This window comes from Nicotiana sylvestris, chromosome 5, assembly GCF_000393655.2.
Source record: "Nicotiana sylvestris chromosome 5, ASM39365v2, whole genome shotgun sequence".
In the NCBI taxonomy this organism is placed as follows: domain Eukaryota; kingdom Viridiplantae; phylum Streptophyta; class Magnoliopsida; order Solanales; family Solanaceae; genus Nicotiana; species Nicotiana sylvestris.
The window spans coordinates 36,455,581-36,474,260 of NC_091061.1; the positions used below are offsets into that span (position 1 = coordinate 36,455,581).

The 18,680-nt window shown below is 39.1% G+C and overlaps 3 protein-coding genes across 3 annotated transcripts; all 3 read right to left on the bottom strand.

Moving 5' to 3' along the window:
- Positions 1-11,297: 11,297 nt before the first annotated feature.
- LOC138868517 (uncharacterized) lies at positions 11,298-11,735 on the bottom strand. The gene has a single exon (XM_070146072.1). The coding sequence runs from the start codon at positions 11,733-11,735 to the stop codon at positions 11,298-11,300; it is 438 nt and encodes a 145-aa protein (XP_070002173.1).
- Positions 11,736-11,838: 103 nt separating this feature from the next.
- Positions 11,839-12,534, bottom strand: LOC138868518 (uncharacterized). The gene has a single exon (XM_070146073.1). The coding sequence runs from the start codon at positions 12,532-12,534 to the stop codon at positions 11,839-11,841; it is 696 nt and encodes a 231-aa protein (XP_070002174.1).
- A 1,666-nt stretch (positions 12,535-14,200) lies between these two features.
- LOC138868520 (uncharacterized) lies at positions 14,201-14,950 on the bottom strand. Its single transcript, XM_070146074.1, has one exon. The coding sequence runs from the start codon at positions 14,948-14,950 to the stop codon at positions 14,201-14,203; it is 750 nt and encodes a 249-aa protein (XP_070002175.1).
- Positions 14,951-18,680: the final 3,730 nt, after the last annotated feature.

The following is an 18,680-nucleotide window of genomic DNA, read 5'->3' on the forward strand; positions in this document are numbered from 1 at the left end:
TTGTGTCATTTGCTTCACCATGGTTATGGTAATGCACTTTGGGTACTTGATATAAAATTTTGCGAGGTTATTGATTTTGACTAGGGTGGCTCGAGGTATAATATGGACCATCATTTGTAAGGAGTTACGATTGTAGCGGAGTTGTATTGAGGTATGATCATTTGTGTTAGATTCGTGTGTGTTTTGGTTCAGCGGCGTGTGATAGGTTCTTAGCATTGTGTTTTGGTGATACCCGTCGAGCTTGCGGGACGGTTCTCTTGTTTGAGTCATTTTCCATGTTTGAGTACATTTGGAATATTGCTTATTAGTGCACGGATTGCACGGGTTGTGGCTTTAGATTGTATTAACGTGTCATATCATTGGAGTGGTCATGTTGGATGAGGTGAGGTCATTGGGCCTAGAATAAATATTGTCGGATTTGATTGTGGTATACTTGGAAGGATAATATCGGAAGTCGGCATAGATATTGGCTATTTTTCTTGTCGAAAGAGAGGGAGCTCCATCACTTGTTAATCTGATGAATGATTATGAGTTTTGTATGTTTTTACATCATTGGCAGTGTATGAAAGTTTTAGAATGGAGTTTTGTTTGATAGGAGGTTTATTATCGGTATTGGGTTATTTTGAGCAGCTACTACGATTAGAAAATATTGCTATGAGTATTTGAGTTATGCGGTATATCATGTGATTACATCTTGGGTTATGTATATGGCTTGATACAACATGTTCAGACTTATACAGTGTATAGATGCGAGATTCTGATATTATAGAAAATTCTGGATGTGGGAATTGGATTCTAAGGCTTATGGGCTAAGTTGAATTAAGAAAATTTCAGTTATGTTGTGTTATCAGACCTATATGGGATAGGGTGCCGTGGGATCACCCCCGGGTATATGCATGGTAAGGTTACACCATGGTTTATGGCTTTGAGAACAACCTTGGGCACGTTCGAGGATGAACATATGTTTAAATGGGGGAGGATGTAACGACCCGACCGATCGTTTTGAGCATTTGCATTTCGCTTGGTAATATACGGGCATAAGTTTCTCTGTACGATATATTATTACTTATCTAAATCGTTGGTTTTTATTTTCAGGTTATTCGGAATACATTTGAAAGAAAGAATTTCATTGTTTAAGCTTTTATTGGAAAATGTCAACAAAGTTTGACTTTTGTGAATTTTACCCCAGAACGGAGTTTTGATGGTTCCACTAGCTCCGGATGGTGATTTTAGACTCGGGCGTATGCCCGAATTTGCATTTGGATGTTTCTAGAAGGTTTCAGCATGAATTGCAAAAATTGAAAATTTGAAGGTTTGGAAAGTTTACAAGTTTGACCGAGAGTTGACTTTTTGATATCGGGGTCGGATTCCAATTCCGAAAGTTGTAAAAGTTTGAATTGCAACATGATTTGATAGGTTTCGGTGTCGGTTGTGAAAGTTTGAATTCAAAGTTCATTGATTATTGAATTGAGGTGTGATTCATCATTTTGATGTCATGAGATGCGATTTGAGGCCTCGCGTAGGTCCGTTTTATGTTATGGAACTTGTAGGTAAGTTTGGACGGGGTCCAGAGTGGCTCGGTCATCTTTCGAATTGAGTTTGAATCATTGTTCCTTCATGTTTGATTTCTGGTGCAATCTGGTTTTCTGATGCCTCGTTTGGTCTTTGTGATCGCGAAGTAGGTGATGCGATCACGTAGAGGGAAAACTGGAACTTGGAAGTTTCTTCATCCAAGTCGCGATTAGAGGGACGCATTCGCGTAGTGTTACGGGTTGAGCTGGTCAGGAGGCAGGTTTCCTTTTCGCGTTCGCGTACCGCGATCGCGTAGTTCTGTTAGCTTGTGTATCGCGTTCGCGAGTCTACCACTGTGATCGCATAGGGTAATTTAGGGGAATTTCATTTTTCTTCTTCGCTATCGCGAGTTTATTTTCACGATCGTGATTCATTGATTTGCCCAGTGATTACAAAGTGCTGAATTTCGAGGTTTTCAGCCAATTTATCATTTTTGGAGCTATGGAGCTCGGATTGAGGCGATTCTTGAAGCAATTTTCACCATATAAATTGGGATAAGTGTTCTCTACTTGGTTTTGGTTATATTTCATGAAACTATTTTGATTTTAGCTTTGATTGGTGAATTTTTAAAGAGGAAATTGGGAGTTTTGGCCTAAAGTTTTATAATATGAATTTTTGAGTTTTGAACACCGATTTAGAGTCGGATTTGAGTGAAACTAGTATTGTTGGACTCGTAACCGAATGAGTTGACGAATTTTGTGAGTTTTTTTGGGTTCCGAGGTGTGGGCTCGGATTGGGTTTTTTGGCCAATTTTGGGTTTTTGATTAAAGATTCGACCTTTTTCGATTGGGATTGGTTCCTTTAGCATTGTTTGATATATTTGAGTCATTTTTGGTTAGTTTCTAGCCGTTCGGAGGTCGGAATGTGCGTGATGGCATTTTTTTAACATAGATTGGCTTGGTCGGTATTGGAGTTGGCTTTTTCGAGGTAAGTAACTCTTCTAATCTTAGGGCTGAGGGCATGAAACCCCGAATTACATGTTGTGTGATTGGTATTGTGGTGACGTACATGCTAGGTGACGGGCGTGTAGACGGGCACCCTGTTAATTATGAGGATATTGATACTATAGCACATGAGTTGTCCATGCAGATTCTGATATTGATACTATAGAACGTGAGTTGTCCGTGTAGATTATAACGATTGGGCTGTAGGATCCCTTATGGAGTCTGTACACACCCTAGTGAGCGTGGTTGATTATATTGAGGGATGGATCTTCCCTGGACATGGATCATGTCCGAAGCATTTATATACCTGGAGATGGATCTTTTTCATGGGGCCGGATCGGCCTTCCTCGGTACTGAGAGACTGATGGTCAGTTGATGTATACATTCCGGGATGGATCTTCCCTGAGCCGTATGGGCTATATACAGTTCTGAGTGATTGCGCATTATAAGTAAAAAGTGTGAGGCAGGGAGTTCGAGTACTATGAGAGTGTGAGTATATGATTCATCACTGAGATACATGGCACTGGCATGCACACATGACATACAGGCATAGAGATGCATTTTCTCATGGTGTACGGTATCGCGTCATTTATGATTTTTTTACACACATTGATATGTGGCATAGAGTGGTATTTCATACTTGATATCTGTAAAGAAAAAGAAACATCTACTTATTGTGGAAATTTTTTTTGGAAAAATTATAGTTTTAAAACTATCTCATAATTTTCGACGATTTTGATAAAGGGTTTGGGTTTTCACTGATATTCTTGAAAAGCGAAACTATTTTCGGAAAACTATAAAAAAGTTGAGCGTTTTATCTCTAAGCCACTTATTTATTTATATACTCTATGTTGTTGTGAATTATTGTTGGCTACTGGTGTTGGATCCGACCATGTTCCAGCTCGTCACTACTTTCAACCTAAGGTCAGATTTGTTACTTATTTGAGTACATGAGTCCGGTTATACTCATACTACACTTCTACACCTTGCGTGCAGATTTTGGCTGATGTTGTTGCTGTGCTTAAGGGGAACTGGATTGAAGATGTAGTTGCGTCCCTGTTGTAGCTGCCTTTTGTTCATGGTAGCCTTAGATTATAAGAACTCTGTTTATGTACTTTTCAAATATAAGATGTATTTACTTCATATCAACTTTGTAAATTCTATCTTAGAAGCTCATGATTTGTACTACCAGTCCTTGGGAAATGTATAAGATTCAGTTAACTTCTCTATTTAATTATTTTATTAATAAAATTATTAGAATTGGTTAGTTGTTAGTTGGCTTACCTAGCGGGTTGGGTTAGGTGCCATCACGAATAGTAGATTTTGTATTGTGACAATTTTCCAATCATATTAGGAAAGATTAACTTCAGAAGATCGAAAAGTAACGAAAAATGAGCTAATCTGAGGGCGGGCTTATTGTTGCGCTTTTACCTATATATTCGCCATCTTACCTCCCGCTCAACCACGGTTGCACTTGGTGCCTAATAGGATAACAAAAGTAATTGTCATTACCAAATATATAGTCATTCTCAATTGTGTCTATCAATATCTATTTTTGATCCGAGAATGATAACCAATCAAGAGCAAATTTTAAAAAGGTTATAGTTAGACAATTTGTTAGTCGTGTAAAAATGATCACCTAAGCTTAACAGAAAATAGAGAAGAATCATCTGATCTATGTGTTAACTGATAATATATTGTACTATCTAAAATAGTTGAGTCTTAGATGTTAGAAATTTACCGTCTCTTCTAGAGACTTTTAGTGTAGTCCACATATAAGGTAATAAATTATTTACCTTATCTTCCAAAGGATATTATATATCAGATAATATTCTGTAGTTATACATATATGGTAGTTTCTTTGATGAAAGGAAATAAGTTGTTATTAGGAGTTCCTAAGGCAATTATAATTTTTGAAGAAGTCCCTAGGGCTAAAATAATTGCCTAAAAGTCACTTGCCCACCTATAATTACACATGTGACTCCATCAGTCTGGCATCTGTCACGACCCAAGTTTTCCCTCTGTGAACTATCATGACGGCACATGGTCTCCACGACTAGGTAAGCCTAACATTTGCGAAAAATGAAATAAAAACATAAAAGCAACAGATAAATTTTTAATAAGAACTTAAGATGTTGCTCGGCATATACGATAACCACTCTCGAAGGGTACATAGACTCTCCCAAACCCATAACACCATAAGTCACAAGCTACAGGAAGAAACAATACTTCTATACTCTAGAGTCTAACAAAAAAAAGAAAATACAAGGTGTTTGACATGGGGAGTAGTAGATAGGGACTCTGAGGTCTGCGGATGTGGCAGATATACCATGAAGTCTCTACAGTTGTCTCGCCTCACTGGTAATGCAGCTGATAAGCGGTACCTAGATTTGCACACAAAAACCTTGTGCAGGGAAGGGTATGAGTACACCACAATGGTAATCAATAAGCGCCAAGCCTAACCTCGGTCGAGTAGTGACGAAATCAGGTCAGGGCCCTACTAGTATAAATATAATGAAATAAGACAGAATGAAATATCGTAGTCAAAATAAATACGGAAATCTAACAGGAATAGAATTATAGAAAGACAACAATTCAGAGCACAGAGATAACAACAGGGGATCTCCCGAGATACCGTCTCGTAGTCCCAAACGAAAATGTGCAGGGGGATCTCCCGGAATCCCATTCTGTAGTTCCAAAGTAAATATGCAGAATAGGGAGATTTTTCGGAATACTGTTCCGTAGTCCCAAAGTAAATATGCAGTACAGGGGGATCTCCCGAAATATCGTTCCATAGTCCCAAAGTAAATATGCATCTCAACCAATAGAAATAACAGTTACAACAAGAAAACGTACAGCTTAGACTAGGTTCACGTCAAGGAAAGTAGGAAAATTTCACTAAACATGGTGCACATAGTTCAGATAGATAGTTAAAACACGTAGGCATGTTATTCTAAACTAAACAGGATAATTTCATTTGCTACTGTAGTTCAATAAGGAGAAACAATTTATGACTTAGTGAAAAACTAAGTTTTACAACAAATAGCTCGGGTACGTACTCGTCACCTCACGTACATTTCGCTCACATTTCAAAACAGTTCCAAATCCTAAAGGGAGTTCCCTCACACAAGGTTAGGCAAGCCACTTCACTTGAACCAAGCTCAAATTAATCCGTCACAATGCTCTTTCCATGAATATCTGGCTCAGAGTGGCCCAAATCTAGCCAAAATCATTTACATAACATAAATATAACTACAACAAACTAATCTAGCTAATGAAATCAAAGCTAATGTAAGAAATTGGAAAATCGTCGAAAACGTTCCCCGGACCCACGTCTCAGAACCGGGTAAAAGTCACTAATTTTGAACACTCATTCACTCATAAGTTCACTCGTACCAAAATTATCCAAATCCGATTTCTAAATCCCAATCAAAACTCAAAAATTCGGTTAAAGAACTTCTCCCCCATTTTCTCCACTTCTCACCCAAATTTCTTAATTTAATGAAGAAAATAACTATGGATAACATAACCAAAAATGAGTTAGGAATCGTCACCTCAAAGCTCTCGCTAAAAATCTCTTGAAAAATCGCTAATTTCCGAGCTCCTAAGTACAAAAATGAAGAATGAATTCAAACCCTCGAAATTTCCCCTTTTTCTACCAGAGATTTCGCTTCTGCGAGCCTTCAAACACATCTGCGGTCCCGCACCTGTGAAAAATCCATCTCAGGTGCGAAGGCAACTTAAATGGGCTGGGACCGCATCTGCGAGCGCTGGGCCGCATCTGCGAGCGCTGGGCCGCACCTGCGAGCCTCGCTCTTGCGGTCCTCCACCACTTCTGCGCATATGCTTCTGCGATCTATCACCGCACCTGCGGCCTCAACTGGACAGGGCCAAAACCGCATCTGCAGCTCCGTGGCTGCTTTTGCGGTCCAAAGTGTGCAGGTGTGATTACACCAGGTGCAGCAGCTTCAGCAATTGCATAAGTCCAATTCTCCATACGTTAAGCACCCGAAACTCACCCCAGGCCCCCGGGACTTCAACCAAACATACCAACCAATCCTAAAACACCATACAAACTTAGTCGAGCCCTCAAATCACATCAAACAATGCTAAAATCACAAAATCACCCTCCAATCCAAATTTAGTGAACTTGAAACTTCTAAATTCGACAACCGATGCCGAAACCAACCAAACCACGTTCGATCGACCCCAAATTTTGCACACAAGTCCTAATCAATTCTACGGACCTACTCAAACTTCCAGAATCGGAATCCGACCGTGATATCAAAAATTCCACTACCGGTCCAAATCTCCAAAAATTCAACCTTCCCGATTTCAAGCCTAAATGAGCTATGAACCTCCAAAATACAATCCGGACACGCTCCTAAGTCCAAAATCACCCAAAGGAGCTAACAATAATGTCGAAACTCCATTTCAGAGTCATCATCATACAGTTCTGACTACGGTCTAAATCCTAAGACTTAAGCCTCCGTTTAGGGACTAAGTGTCCCAGAACACTTCAAAAACCGAAACGAAACCTGCCGGCCAGTCACCATAGCAGAAATAGATATGGGGGAAGCAGTTAACATGGGATCAGGGCTATGACTCTCAAAATGACGGCCGAGTCGTTACATCATCCTACAATAGGCACATGCTAGAAGTCTCTCTAGTTTTTCTGCTAAAGGTTTCAAAGGCAATTTTCCACATCACTTGAAAAACCATGACTGAAGGTACATTTCTATTTATATTCTACTGTGTAGACTCTGTGTGTATGCTTAAAATCTACATCGTGGTATCAGAGCCGGCCTTTTAGCTGTATTATTCAATATTTTGAAAAGATTTTGATATTGTCTACGTAATATGCATCATACTTATCGCTAATATGTGTACTTCCTATACATATGGTGCCTATGTGTTTTGCCTCATCTTGCCTTATTTTAAGCGTTGAAACAGTTTTGGATGTTAGGAGTTTTGGTTGTCTTAGGTTTATGCTAACTAGATAGAATTCTAGTGGCGTAAATAGTTTCATGTTGATAATGGGGCTTTACTATCTGAGTGCTTGAATCGATACAGAAGATATATTGGCAAGTAATTAATTTGTCTTATTAGCTTTCATTATTTAAAATTGTAAATTAGGAGATCTGCGGTAAGAATATTTCCTTCAAGGTTTGCATAATATTGGTACATTTGTTTGAGATAATAAAAAAATTGAAGAGAAAGAGGTTGGTAAACCCACGTGATCTGACAAGGAAACAATTGTTGTTGTCTCTTTAGTTATCATAAAAGCTTTTGATTCTTGTGTGTTTGCATATTTGGTTATATGGAAATAATTTGACTTTTAAATTATGGAAGCATTATGTTTTTCCTTGTCATAAGTTCTTATTTGCATCTGCTTGTCATGTGTTTGGTGTTTAGCGAGATCGTGCACTCCATATTCTATTAGTGGTAAAGTTTAACGAGTTATAAATTAAAATAGTACATGTTTTTGCTTAAATATGTTTTTAAAGTTGCGCTGCTATTTTTTACTTGATTCTTATAAATTTTGAATTAATTATAAGAATCATATTCTAGCGATGGGATTCTGATAAGCAGTATGCTTATGTAATGTGTATACCTATAATCATTCTAATCAACATTCGATTTAGTTGACTATTTAGACAAATCATTGTGAGATGTCAATTTTGAGTTCTCTTTTATGTGATGTACTTAGGACTAGCCACATCTTGAGTACCTGATATAAAAGAAACTAAGTTATTTTATCACATAAAGCTTGGTGCTTAAAATTAAAATTATAATAACATCTATTTACTACAGTTATCTCATTAGAATGGTAACCCGACCCTATATGGAGGTAATCATTTTGGTATAATGACCCGATCGGTCGTTTTGAACTCTAGCGCGTCGTTCAGCAGTTTGAGGCCATGAGCAACTTCACTTCATGTATTATGACTTGCACGCATGGTTGGAATTGAATTTCGGGAAGTTCGGAGTTTATTTCGAAAGAGAATTCTCATTTCGGAAGCTTTAAGTTGAAAGAATTAACTAAGATTGAAATTTTGAGTAAACGACCTCTAAATCGTGATTCGAAGGTTCCAGTAGGTTCGTACGATATTTTTGTACTTGGGCATATGTTCGGATCGGGTTTTGGAAGACCCGGGAACGTTTCGTCACCTATTGTGGAAGTTAGCATTTTTGGAAGGATTTCATAAGTTTGGGTTAAAGTGCCTTTCAGTGTTATCAATGTCCATTTGGGATTCCGAGTCTGGGGATAGCTCCGTATGGAGATTCTGGTATTGGGAGCGCGATCGGAAGTGAATTCGGGGGTCCGCAGGTCATTTTGGAGTAATTTGGCTAAAGATAGAAATTTGAAGGTTTTTGAGAAGTTTGACCGAAAGTGGACATTTTAATATCGAGGTCGGATTCCGATTCCGAAAGTTGGAGTAGGTCTGCAACGTCAAATATGCCTTGTGTGCAAAATTTGAGGTCAATCGGATGTGATTGATAGGTTTCGGCATCGAATTTTGAAGTTTGAAATTCTAAAGTTCATTAAGCTTGGATTGGAGGTCGATTCATGATTTTAGCGTTGTTTGATGTGATTTGAGTCCTCGAGCAAGTTCGTAATGTATTTTGGGACTGGTTGGTATAATTGGTTTGGGTCCCGGGGGCCTCGGGTGGATTCCGGATGGTTAACAGATCAACTTTGGAATTTGAGAAAGGATTGAGGCAGTTGATATCTGGTGTAACCGCACCTGCGAGCTTTTTTGGCCGCAGGTGCGGAGCCGCAGAAGCGGCCAGGAGAGCCGCAGATGTGATTTTTGGGCCGGAAGTGTAAGGACCGCAGATGTGGTCATCTCGCCGTAGAAGTTGGACCACACCTGCGGGAGTTGAGGTGTAGAAGCGAAAATGGGAGCCTGGAGAGAAACCGCAAGAGCGGTAGAGGGGTCGTACTTGCGGAACCGCAGAAGCGGTCGTGTGACCGCATGTGCGGAAGTGTTGGAGGCAGTATGTTTTTTTAAAATCGGGGGTTGGTCATTTTTCCCCTATTTTTTTTTTGGTGTGGACGTTTTTGGAGAGCTTCAAGTGGGGTTTTTCTTCAGCAACGATAAGGTAAGCTAACCCAACCTATCTTGGGTTAAATACATAGATTATGTGCAGATTTTAGCATGAAATTTTGGTAAAAACTTGGGGTTTGAGGGGAAACCTAGAAAATTGATATTCTTGGATTTTGACCACGATTTTAGGTATAAAATTGAGAGAAAATCATATATATATTTTTTTGGCAATCGGATAGGCAAGCGCCTAGGGCTAGTTTTTATATATAAAAATCAGAAGAAAAAGAAAAATATTACAACTAATAAAAGTTTCTGGTGGTCTTAAGCGATGAAAGAAATAAAAGTTTAGTGGCACATAAATCCTATTACCGGTGTTGAGGTAAATACTCAACATTGGTAGTACAATTTCCATACTAAAAAAGCATGTAATGTGAGGATGTATATGCATTTGCATTATACATTTTTGGCTTAGTCCATACTTTAGTTTGTAGCGCAAATGACCATATTCCTTTTGTAGCACTTTGAAGATCTTCCATGTTGTTACGTTGCCTTGTATGAAGTCTGTGCAATAGTGGTTTCTTAACACATTGGCCTCTCTCCTATCATCGCAGTAGTACTTCAATGTTTTTGAAAATAACCTCCAGTACTATATCAAAGAAAGCATTTGTGGATAGCATTGTGGAGAGGAGTAGTTATCGACAAATGCGATACACCAGCTAGTGTCGTTACTATGGCCCATAAAACCGATCACAAAGCTGTGCAATAATTTGTTGCATATGTCCAATTTTATTCTGGATTTGCGCGAATTGCCACACCCATGTTTGGGTTCAAATGAAATATTGAAAAATTCCATAACCGAAAATCTTTGTATATGCAATCCTTCCTTTCAGTCTATTCTTTTTTCTATCTTTAACTTCCTCCCCTTGGAATGAGTGCATTGCACTAATACCACCAAAATGAAATCCATTAAATAATAGAGCCTAGATATAGAAACTGCACCTGCAAATGAAATAAATAGGTTAATGAAGATAAGGCATCCCATGTGCGCATGATTGGTTCTGCGTGCTTTGCTGCAGAAGTGTGGAAAGATCGAACAAGAATCGAAGCCCAGAATTGGTTGATGTCCCGGAGTAGTAACAGTGCATATCTCCAGCTATAAAAATTTTATTAACTGCATACCATTTTGCATCATCGAGTAAACAATATATTTAACAAGTGGCGTCGAGAATTGTCGACCAAGTCTGCCCCTAACAAAACATGTACATTCAGTGAATGAATGTCCATATTGTTGTGCCAATAGATTGAGAAAATTAATGTAACTTGGATTGGGTATTTGCTGTGATTCTCTGCAAGAAACCAATTTCAATGGAATTCTGAAGTAGCTGTGCACTTCCAGTGTGCTAGCGTAATGAGAACCTTGACCTTCCTGCTCGTAATCCTTCATGCTTAGGGTAGATTCTCCAATTAAATGAACAGTATATGGTAAAACCACCCTTTGAAGTCTGATCAACAAGTAAGGCATGTCAAAAGGAGTTGTTCCTGCAAAACAGAAAGGTGAGTTATTAGAAAAATGTAACCTTTCAGTTTTAGCCATCTCCTTCCTCGCTTGCATCCTTATTGTCTTACAACTTTCACCCTTAGATAAGGATATTGTAATTTGTCATTATTGACAATTCTCCTGGCTTTTGTATCCAGCTCTTGAAAACACTGTGCTTCGATGTTGCCCATGTCAAGTGCTTGATTCGCTAGATGGTCTGCAATTCCCTTCTCTCATGATATGTGATAGTTTCACATGAATTCTTGACATTGCCTTTGCGATTTCATCTACATATTCTGCAATGACCCACGAAACAGCCCAAATTCCTTCTATAGCATTGTTCAAGAGGAGCGAGTCAGTTTGCAAAATAACTTGCGCGAATCCTTTCGCTTCACAGTATTTTAGTTCTTCAACAATTGCCAAAGCCTCTGCCTCGTTGTTTGTTGTTTCATGTATCAACATTCCACAAGCATAATTTATGTTGCCTTCATCATCTCTAAGTGTGTAACCAATTGAGCTCCTGCCTGGATTTCCTCTCGATGCCCCATCGCAATTGACTTTGATCCATCCTTGTGGTGGCATTTCCCATAAAACTTTAGTAACCTTCAATGGAGGCGTGAATTGTTCCATCATGCACAGAATTTGTGGCAAGTTTTGAGGAACGTTAGCCAAGCCAAGTTTCCTTAGTTTAACAAGAGATTGAATGGTTGTGGACACCTGATATATCACCCTTCTAATCGTTACTGCTTCCCCGTGCTTGTAGCTGTTTCTTCTCTTCCACAACTCCCATAAAATGATAGCCGGAAGTGCTTGAAAAATTGGCTTCAATCTTGCTAACACTTTGAGCGTCCATCACGATTGCCTCGTGCATCGACATACTCTCCAGATTAATTCCAGCATTCATTAGGAAATATGACCAAACTTTGTTGGCAGCAAACGAGGTAAAGAACAGATGCACTAAGGTTTCTTCCCCTAGTTGCGCACAACACCAGCAGCACGAAGGCATGGAGTATCCCATTCTCTTCAAATGGTCGTCTAGAGGTAGTTTCACTCTCCACACTTTCCACGTAAAGAACGAGATCTTGAATGGTAAACCCTTTACCCACATCTTTTTGTATGCTTCCCCTGTATCATTTCTCTGCCTCAAATACTCCCACGCTGATTTAACTGCAAAATTACCTCCTGTCTCAAGACACCAGTATGGTTTGTCAAGTAATTGTTGCTCCCCTGGTGGTTTGATATTGTCGAGAATGTGCACAGTATATTCCTCAGGCAGAATGTTCGCTAACTTATTTGCATCCCAAGCTCCTCTATCCACAACATCAGAAACATTATTAACTGATTCATCAATGTAGAATTCAGGAGGAGTTATAAAGTATAAAGCTCCCAGTCTCGTCCAGTTGTCAAACCAGAAAAGTGATGAACTCATTTTTGTACGCCACCCAATTTGATGTTCAACAATGTCCCGACATTCCAGCATTTTTCTCCAAGCATGTGATCCATATCTCCAAGGTACAACAATTGGATTTAATTTTTTGCAATATTTTTGTGACATGAAAGAGCTCCATAATGTTGATTTTGTAATGAAATTCCACCAGAGTTTAGAGAATAGAGCTTTTGCAACATCGTGTAGTGATCGAAAACCTGCTCCTCCTTCTTCATAAGGTCGACATAAAGTATCCCATGATGCCCAGTACCTACTTTTGCCACCAATAGAACTACTCCAAAGGAATTGTGCGAAAATCTTGTGTAACTTGTTGATGACAAATGGAGGGGGGGTTCATTGCCGATAGTAGATGGATCGACATGCTTTGTAACACATGTTTGATTAAAATCGCCCTACCACCAATGGACAATAATTTTCCTTTCCATGCTTGCAATTTGTCCGTGACTTTGTTGATCAAACCTTCAGAAAATTCCATTTTCCTTCTAGTGTAAAAAATTGTGCATCCAAGGTAAATGAAAGGGAATTCTTGCTTGGAAATACCCGTAATTCTTTGGATCTTATTCACCACATCTTGAGGAGAAGCATCATGCATGTATACAGCTGATTTGGACTTGTTAATCTGCTGTCCAGATGCTCTTTCATATGCTGCCAAAATTTCCATTACCAACTGCAAAGATTTAGCATCTGATGAAGAAAAAATTATAGTGTCGTCGGTGTATGATAGATTGTTTATTTTTGGACTCCACTTTGGCATTCCAAAACCACAAAAGTAGAGGTTGAGGTGCAAATCATTTAAAGCCCGTGATAATGCCTTAGCTGCAAGAATGAAGAGAGTTGGTGAAAGCAGATCTCCTTGCTTGACGCCCCTAGTAGACTTGAAGAAACCATGTGGTTGACCATTGATGAGAACGGTGTACCAATTATTAGACACAATTCCATACACCAAGCCAATAAATGTTTCCCAAAAACCCATCTGCCTCAGGACTTTAGTGAGGAATAACCAAGAAAAATGATCATAGGCTTTCGTCATATCTAGTTTAATCACTACATTTGGCCCGACCATCGTTCTTAGTCTAATATCAGTGATTATCTCTTGAGTGAGGATCACATTTTCAACAATGTTTCTTCCTTTTACAAACCCAGCTTGTTCATCAGAAATGAGCGTAGGTAGTAGACTAACTAGCCTCTCGTGAATCACCCTTGATATAACTTTGTTGATGAAATTACTTAAGCTAATTGGACGCAAATCTGAAAATGTTTGCACTTCTTTCTTCTTTGGTAATAGAATTAGATTTGTATGAGTTACAAATTTTGGTAGCGCATGACCATTGAAGAAACTCTTAACCATGTTAAGGACGTCGTCACCAATGATATCCCAACATGAATGAAAGAAAGCGCCTGTGAAACCATCCGGGCCTGCTGCACTTTCTCCATTTAGACCCATCGTAGCCTGTTGTACCTCCTCTTTTGTGGCCTGCCTCATCAAGTGGATGTTCTGCTCCGTTCCTACCAATTTTGGAACATGATCTATAATTTCAAAATCACATGGACTTCTGTCTTCTTGGAACTGCTCAGTAAAGTAGTGAACTGCTTCATCTGCCATTTGATTGGTGTCTTCAATCCAGATTCCATCTCTGTTTTGAATCCCTCATAGCTGCAATCTCTTCCTTCGCCCGTTGACTTGAGCATGGAAGAATTTTGTGTTTCTATCTCCATCATTAAACCATGCCATCCCTGCCTTTTGTTTCCAAAATTGTTCCTCAAGAGCAAGAAATTTGATAAGTTCTACTTGAACTTTGCAAAGCCTTTCCCTATTTGCCCGAGTTGGATTTATTTCAAATTGCGCCTCGTGAACCTTGACGACCTCTTCCAAACTGGAAATCTTCTTAAAAATTTCTCCATATGTTGATTTTCTCCAGATTGACAATTCTTTCTTCACTCTTTTCATCTTATGGTTGAATAAAGTGAAAGGATTTGCTTCAAAATAGGCTTGCCAATTTGCCTTGACCACGTCTTTGAACGTCGAATGTTTTGTCCAAAAGTTAAGAAACTTAAAGGATTTCTTTATCGCAATAGTTTCAAGATCACATTTTAACAACATGGGACAATGGTCGGACCAAATTTTTGGCAGATGGGTAACTTCTATTCCAGGGAACATTTGTTGAAATTCAATGTTAGTCATACATCTGTCAAGTCTCTTGAAAATGCAATCTTCTTCTGCTCTTCCATTCCACCAGGTGTATATACTTCCTTTGAAGCCCAAATCAAAAAGATTACAAGTGTTCATCCAATGTCGGAAATCATTGACTTCATTCAAAGTCACTGGAAGTCCCCCAAACTTTTCCTCTTCGTCCCATATGACGTTGAAGTCACCACCAGCAAGCCAAGGAATATCCATATCTGCTTACATTGCGTACAATGAGTCCCAAAGTTCAATTCTTTCGATTGCATCACACTTGGCGTAAACGAAAGTAATAATCTGCACAATGTGTGTTTCTGTATGAATCATTTTTAACGTCAGTTGCTGCTCCATGTCGTATAGCACTGTGACTTCATACAGATCGTCAACGAAAGCCTACACCTTATTTGAAATGTTTGAAAAAGCTTGAGATAATCCTATTTTTCTTCTGTACAATTCAAGATTTTTATTATCCTGCATTGGTTCCATGAGACCAACAAAATCGAAATGATGTTGTCTATGCATTGTTACTAGCCTCTCAAAGGATTGCTGCGTATTGACAGATCTAATATTCCAAATAATTGCATCCATTACAAATTATTTGATTTAGTTAGAGCTCTTCAAGTTTGGATCCCAGCAGTAGGCATGCCAGCTTTGTTTCTGTTGAGTTTTCCTTTTTTTGCCTTTGTCGGAGATTTTACTTTTGCAATATGAGTCGGAGAGAGATCTCATTTTCTTGCCACATTGAGGAAATTTTGAGCAGTTGATTCCTCATCTAAATCCCTTCCATTTCCAACATGTTTTCTTATTATTTTTCTTGATTATGTAGTGGCGTTGCCAAATCAAGTGAAGGTGGATGAAGCATTATGGCCTTGTCTGCAATATCCTTAAGTTACTTGACCCCACTGTTCTTGCCAGCAGTCTTTTGGTTATTAGCAGTTTTGCTTATTCCTTGTTCCCCCTCATCAATGCGGTTTACAATATGGAGTGATGTGATTTTGATGTTTTCTCTGTTTGAAGGCAGAGTATTTACTCTATCTGGAGACAGGGTATTTACTCTGTTAAGAGCCAGAGTGTTTTCAGGTACAACAGTTGTGGCATATATTTCAGGTACAGTAGTTGTTTTCAGGAAAATCATATATTTGAGTTCGTGAGTTCATGGGTAAATTTTACCTTCGAAAAATTTCGGAATCCGGGCACATGGGCTTGGGGGCAATTTTATTAACTTTTCGATCAGGGTTAGGAATTGTTATAAATTGGATTGTAATGAGTAATTTATCATATATTAATGGATTTGCATAATTATTGGTTAGTTTTGGAGAAATGTGCATCGATTCGAGTCTTCAGAAGAGTGTGGAATGCTGATTATGGATCTTCGGAGCGAGGTGAGTCTCCTTTATAACCTTGTAAGAGGGAATTGTCCCCATAGGTGAAATAATTGGTTATGTGCTCCTATTTGTGGGGGCTACGTGCACACGAGGTGACGAGAGTCCGTGCGTAGCTACTATTATGTGTAAGTCTGGGTAGTCTAGGACCCAAAAGCATGTTATACTTGGAATATTTATAACCTTATTGGAAAATGAATTACTTAAATCCAATCGAATTGGTAAATGAATTTCTAAAAGGTTTGAACTTCATTTTTATAAAATTTTTAAAAGAGAATTGGCTTTTTCTTGGATAATTGTTCCATATTGACTTCTTGATTGACTGTCTGTATGTGTTTAATTTCGGAATGGGCCGAACGTCTTGGTAGATTAAATATATGCATCTATGGTTCGCGTCATTCGACCCTCTGGCAGTGCACGGTTTAAATATTGTTGGGTAGGGCCGTACGACCTCGGCATGATTTGTGCATGCTTGTATTGCTTGCCTTGAGATTTATTGATACTGATATTTGCTCTCCCAGACTTGAGATAATTGAAAATTAATAGATTATAAATCCGGAGATTTTTAATACAAAAAGGAAGTTTTACCTGTTCGTGACTTATTTGAAATTACTGCCGTTCTTAATAAATCCATGATTACTCGAATTAATAATATATTATTATTGGACCACTAGTAAGTGTCAAAGTCGACCTCTCATCTCTACTTCTTCGAGATTAGATGGGATACTTACTGGGTACACGTTGTTTTCGTACTCATATTACACTTGCTGTGCATTTTTTTTGCATAGGTTCATGTGTGGCTAGTGCCTTAGTGGCATAGCGGCATGGTTGATATGGAGGCTTAGATGAGCTACATTTATCGAGATAACCCGTAGCCAGCAGAGTCTCTTTCAGAGTATTGTACTATATTTCCATTTTTGTCCACTTTGTATTCCGGACAGTTACTGCATTTTATTTTATTTCCTAGTAAATGCTCATGCACTTGTGACACCGAGTTCTGGGATGATTATGGGGTATCTTGTATTAACTTCTTAACGTTTATATTTAATTTGAAATGATTACCTTTTACTAGTAAAATTGAAAGAAAATCATAGTTTTCAAAGATTATTAAAATGAGAATTTAATTGAGTATTTTGGTTGTCTTGTCTGACTGCGGTGTCCGGCGCCATCGCGACCCTTAGTGGATTTTGGGTCATGACAATATGGTATCAGAGCCCTAGGTTCTCTTAGGTCTTATGAGTCATGAGCAAGTCTAGTAGAGTCTTGCGGATCGGTACGGAGACGTCTGTACTTATCTTCGAGAGGCTACAGGGCTGTTAGGAGCACTTCCCTTCTTGATTCCTCATCGTGCGGTTTGATTCCTTTTGGATTTATGCCCTTGTTTCCTTCGTAGTCAATCTTACGCGACGCGAACCGCTTGTTATAAATCGAGAATTGAAGAATTGTAATAGTACTACAGATGTGGTGCGGGGGTTTTCTCCTGGTATAGTTGATTGGGCTATTGTCGTCGCCTTGCGGAAGGCTATCTTGCCATTTCTACTCAGTAATAGTATTACTGAGAGCATTGAGTCTATGCGCAGATTTCTATGATTGCTCATGATCGGTAGTCGCACAGTATGGACGTGTTAGCAAGGTTCTTGTCTACTCAGTGCACGATTCATAGATTCAATATTTCATATCCGGCAGAGGGAAAAACAATTGGCCTATGAAAGTCTAGATTTGGGGTGATGGAGTAACGAGACTTGGTATTTTCGAGTGTGGTGGAATTTTCATCTGCGATTATATGTGTTCAGTTCACCGGTGTTATGGTCTTCTGCAATTCGCCTTTGGGGTAAGATATTGTAAAATAATATTGGAGAAAAGGTTGTCATAGATTGCGGAGTGCGGTAGTCCAGGATTGAATCGGTTTTTCTAATGATGACGGCTCGAGAAAGATGATCTCTGGAAAGGTTTAAAGTTAGTAGCGATTTTTGGGTTCGAGTGCTATGAAGATAGATTTTATTTAAGGCAACAATTGAGCAGCAAAGGATGAGGAAGGACACGTGGGGAGTGTCAGGCAGTGGTTAAAAAATTTCTAGAAGGCTAGGTATAAGAAGCAAAGGTCGAGTGGTCGATTAAAGGGGTGAGTTCCACCAAAGTGGGAGAGTGGCGAAGTTGCACATGAGCTTTGTGGTAGGATGACTATGCTCTTTAAGGAGAGTTTGGAATGATTTGGGAATTTTAGTGAATGGTGATTGGGGTCTACGGATTTAAGCTGAAGTATGGGCTATTACGCGGCAGAAGATTTGGTACAATGGAAAGTAGCTTCTTGAAATGCAGAAGGATACAACATAACTTTGAATTAGAAAGATGTTGCCGCACATTTAATTGATGTCCATGAGGGGTGAATGGACTTGTGCAACTAGAGAGTGAGCTCGGACTCAGGATAGGTTATTGATGTAGTAGTGATTGTACCCCGTGCAGCAGCGTTGGAAGATGTTGGCACGTAGATTCCCCAGGTGGGTTATCTCCAGTGAGCAGACCGGCGGTCGCATGGTTGGCGAAGCTTCTGCAAAGAATTCTAT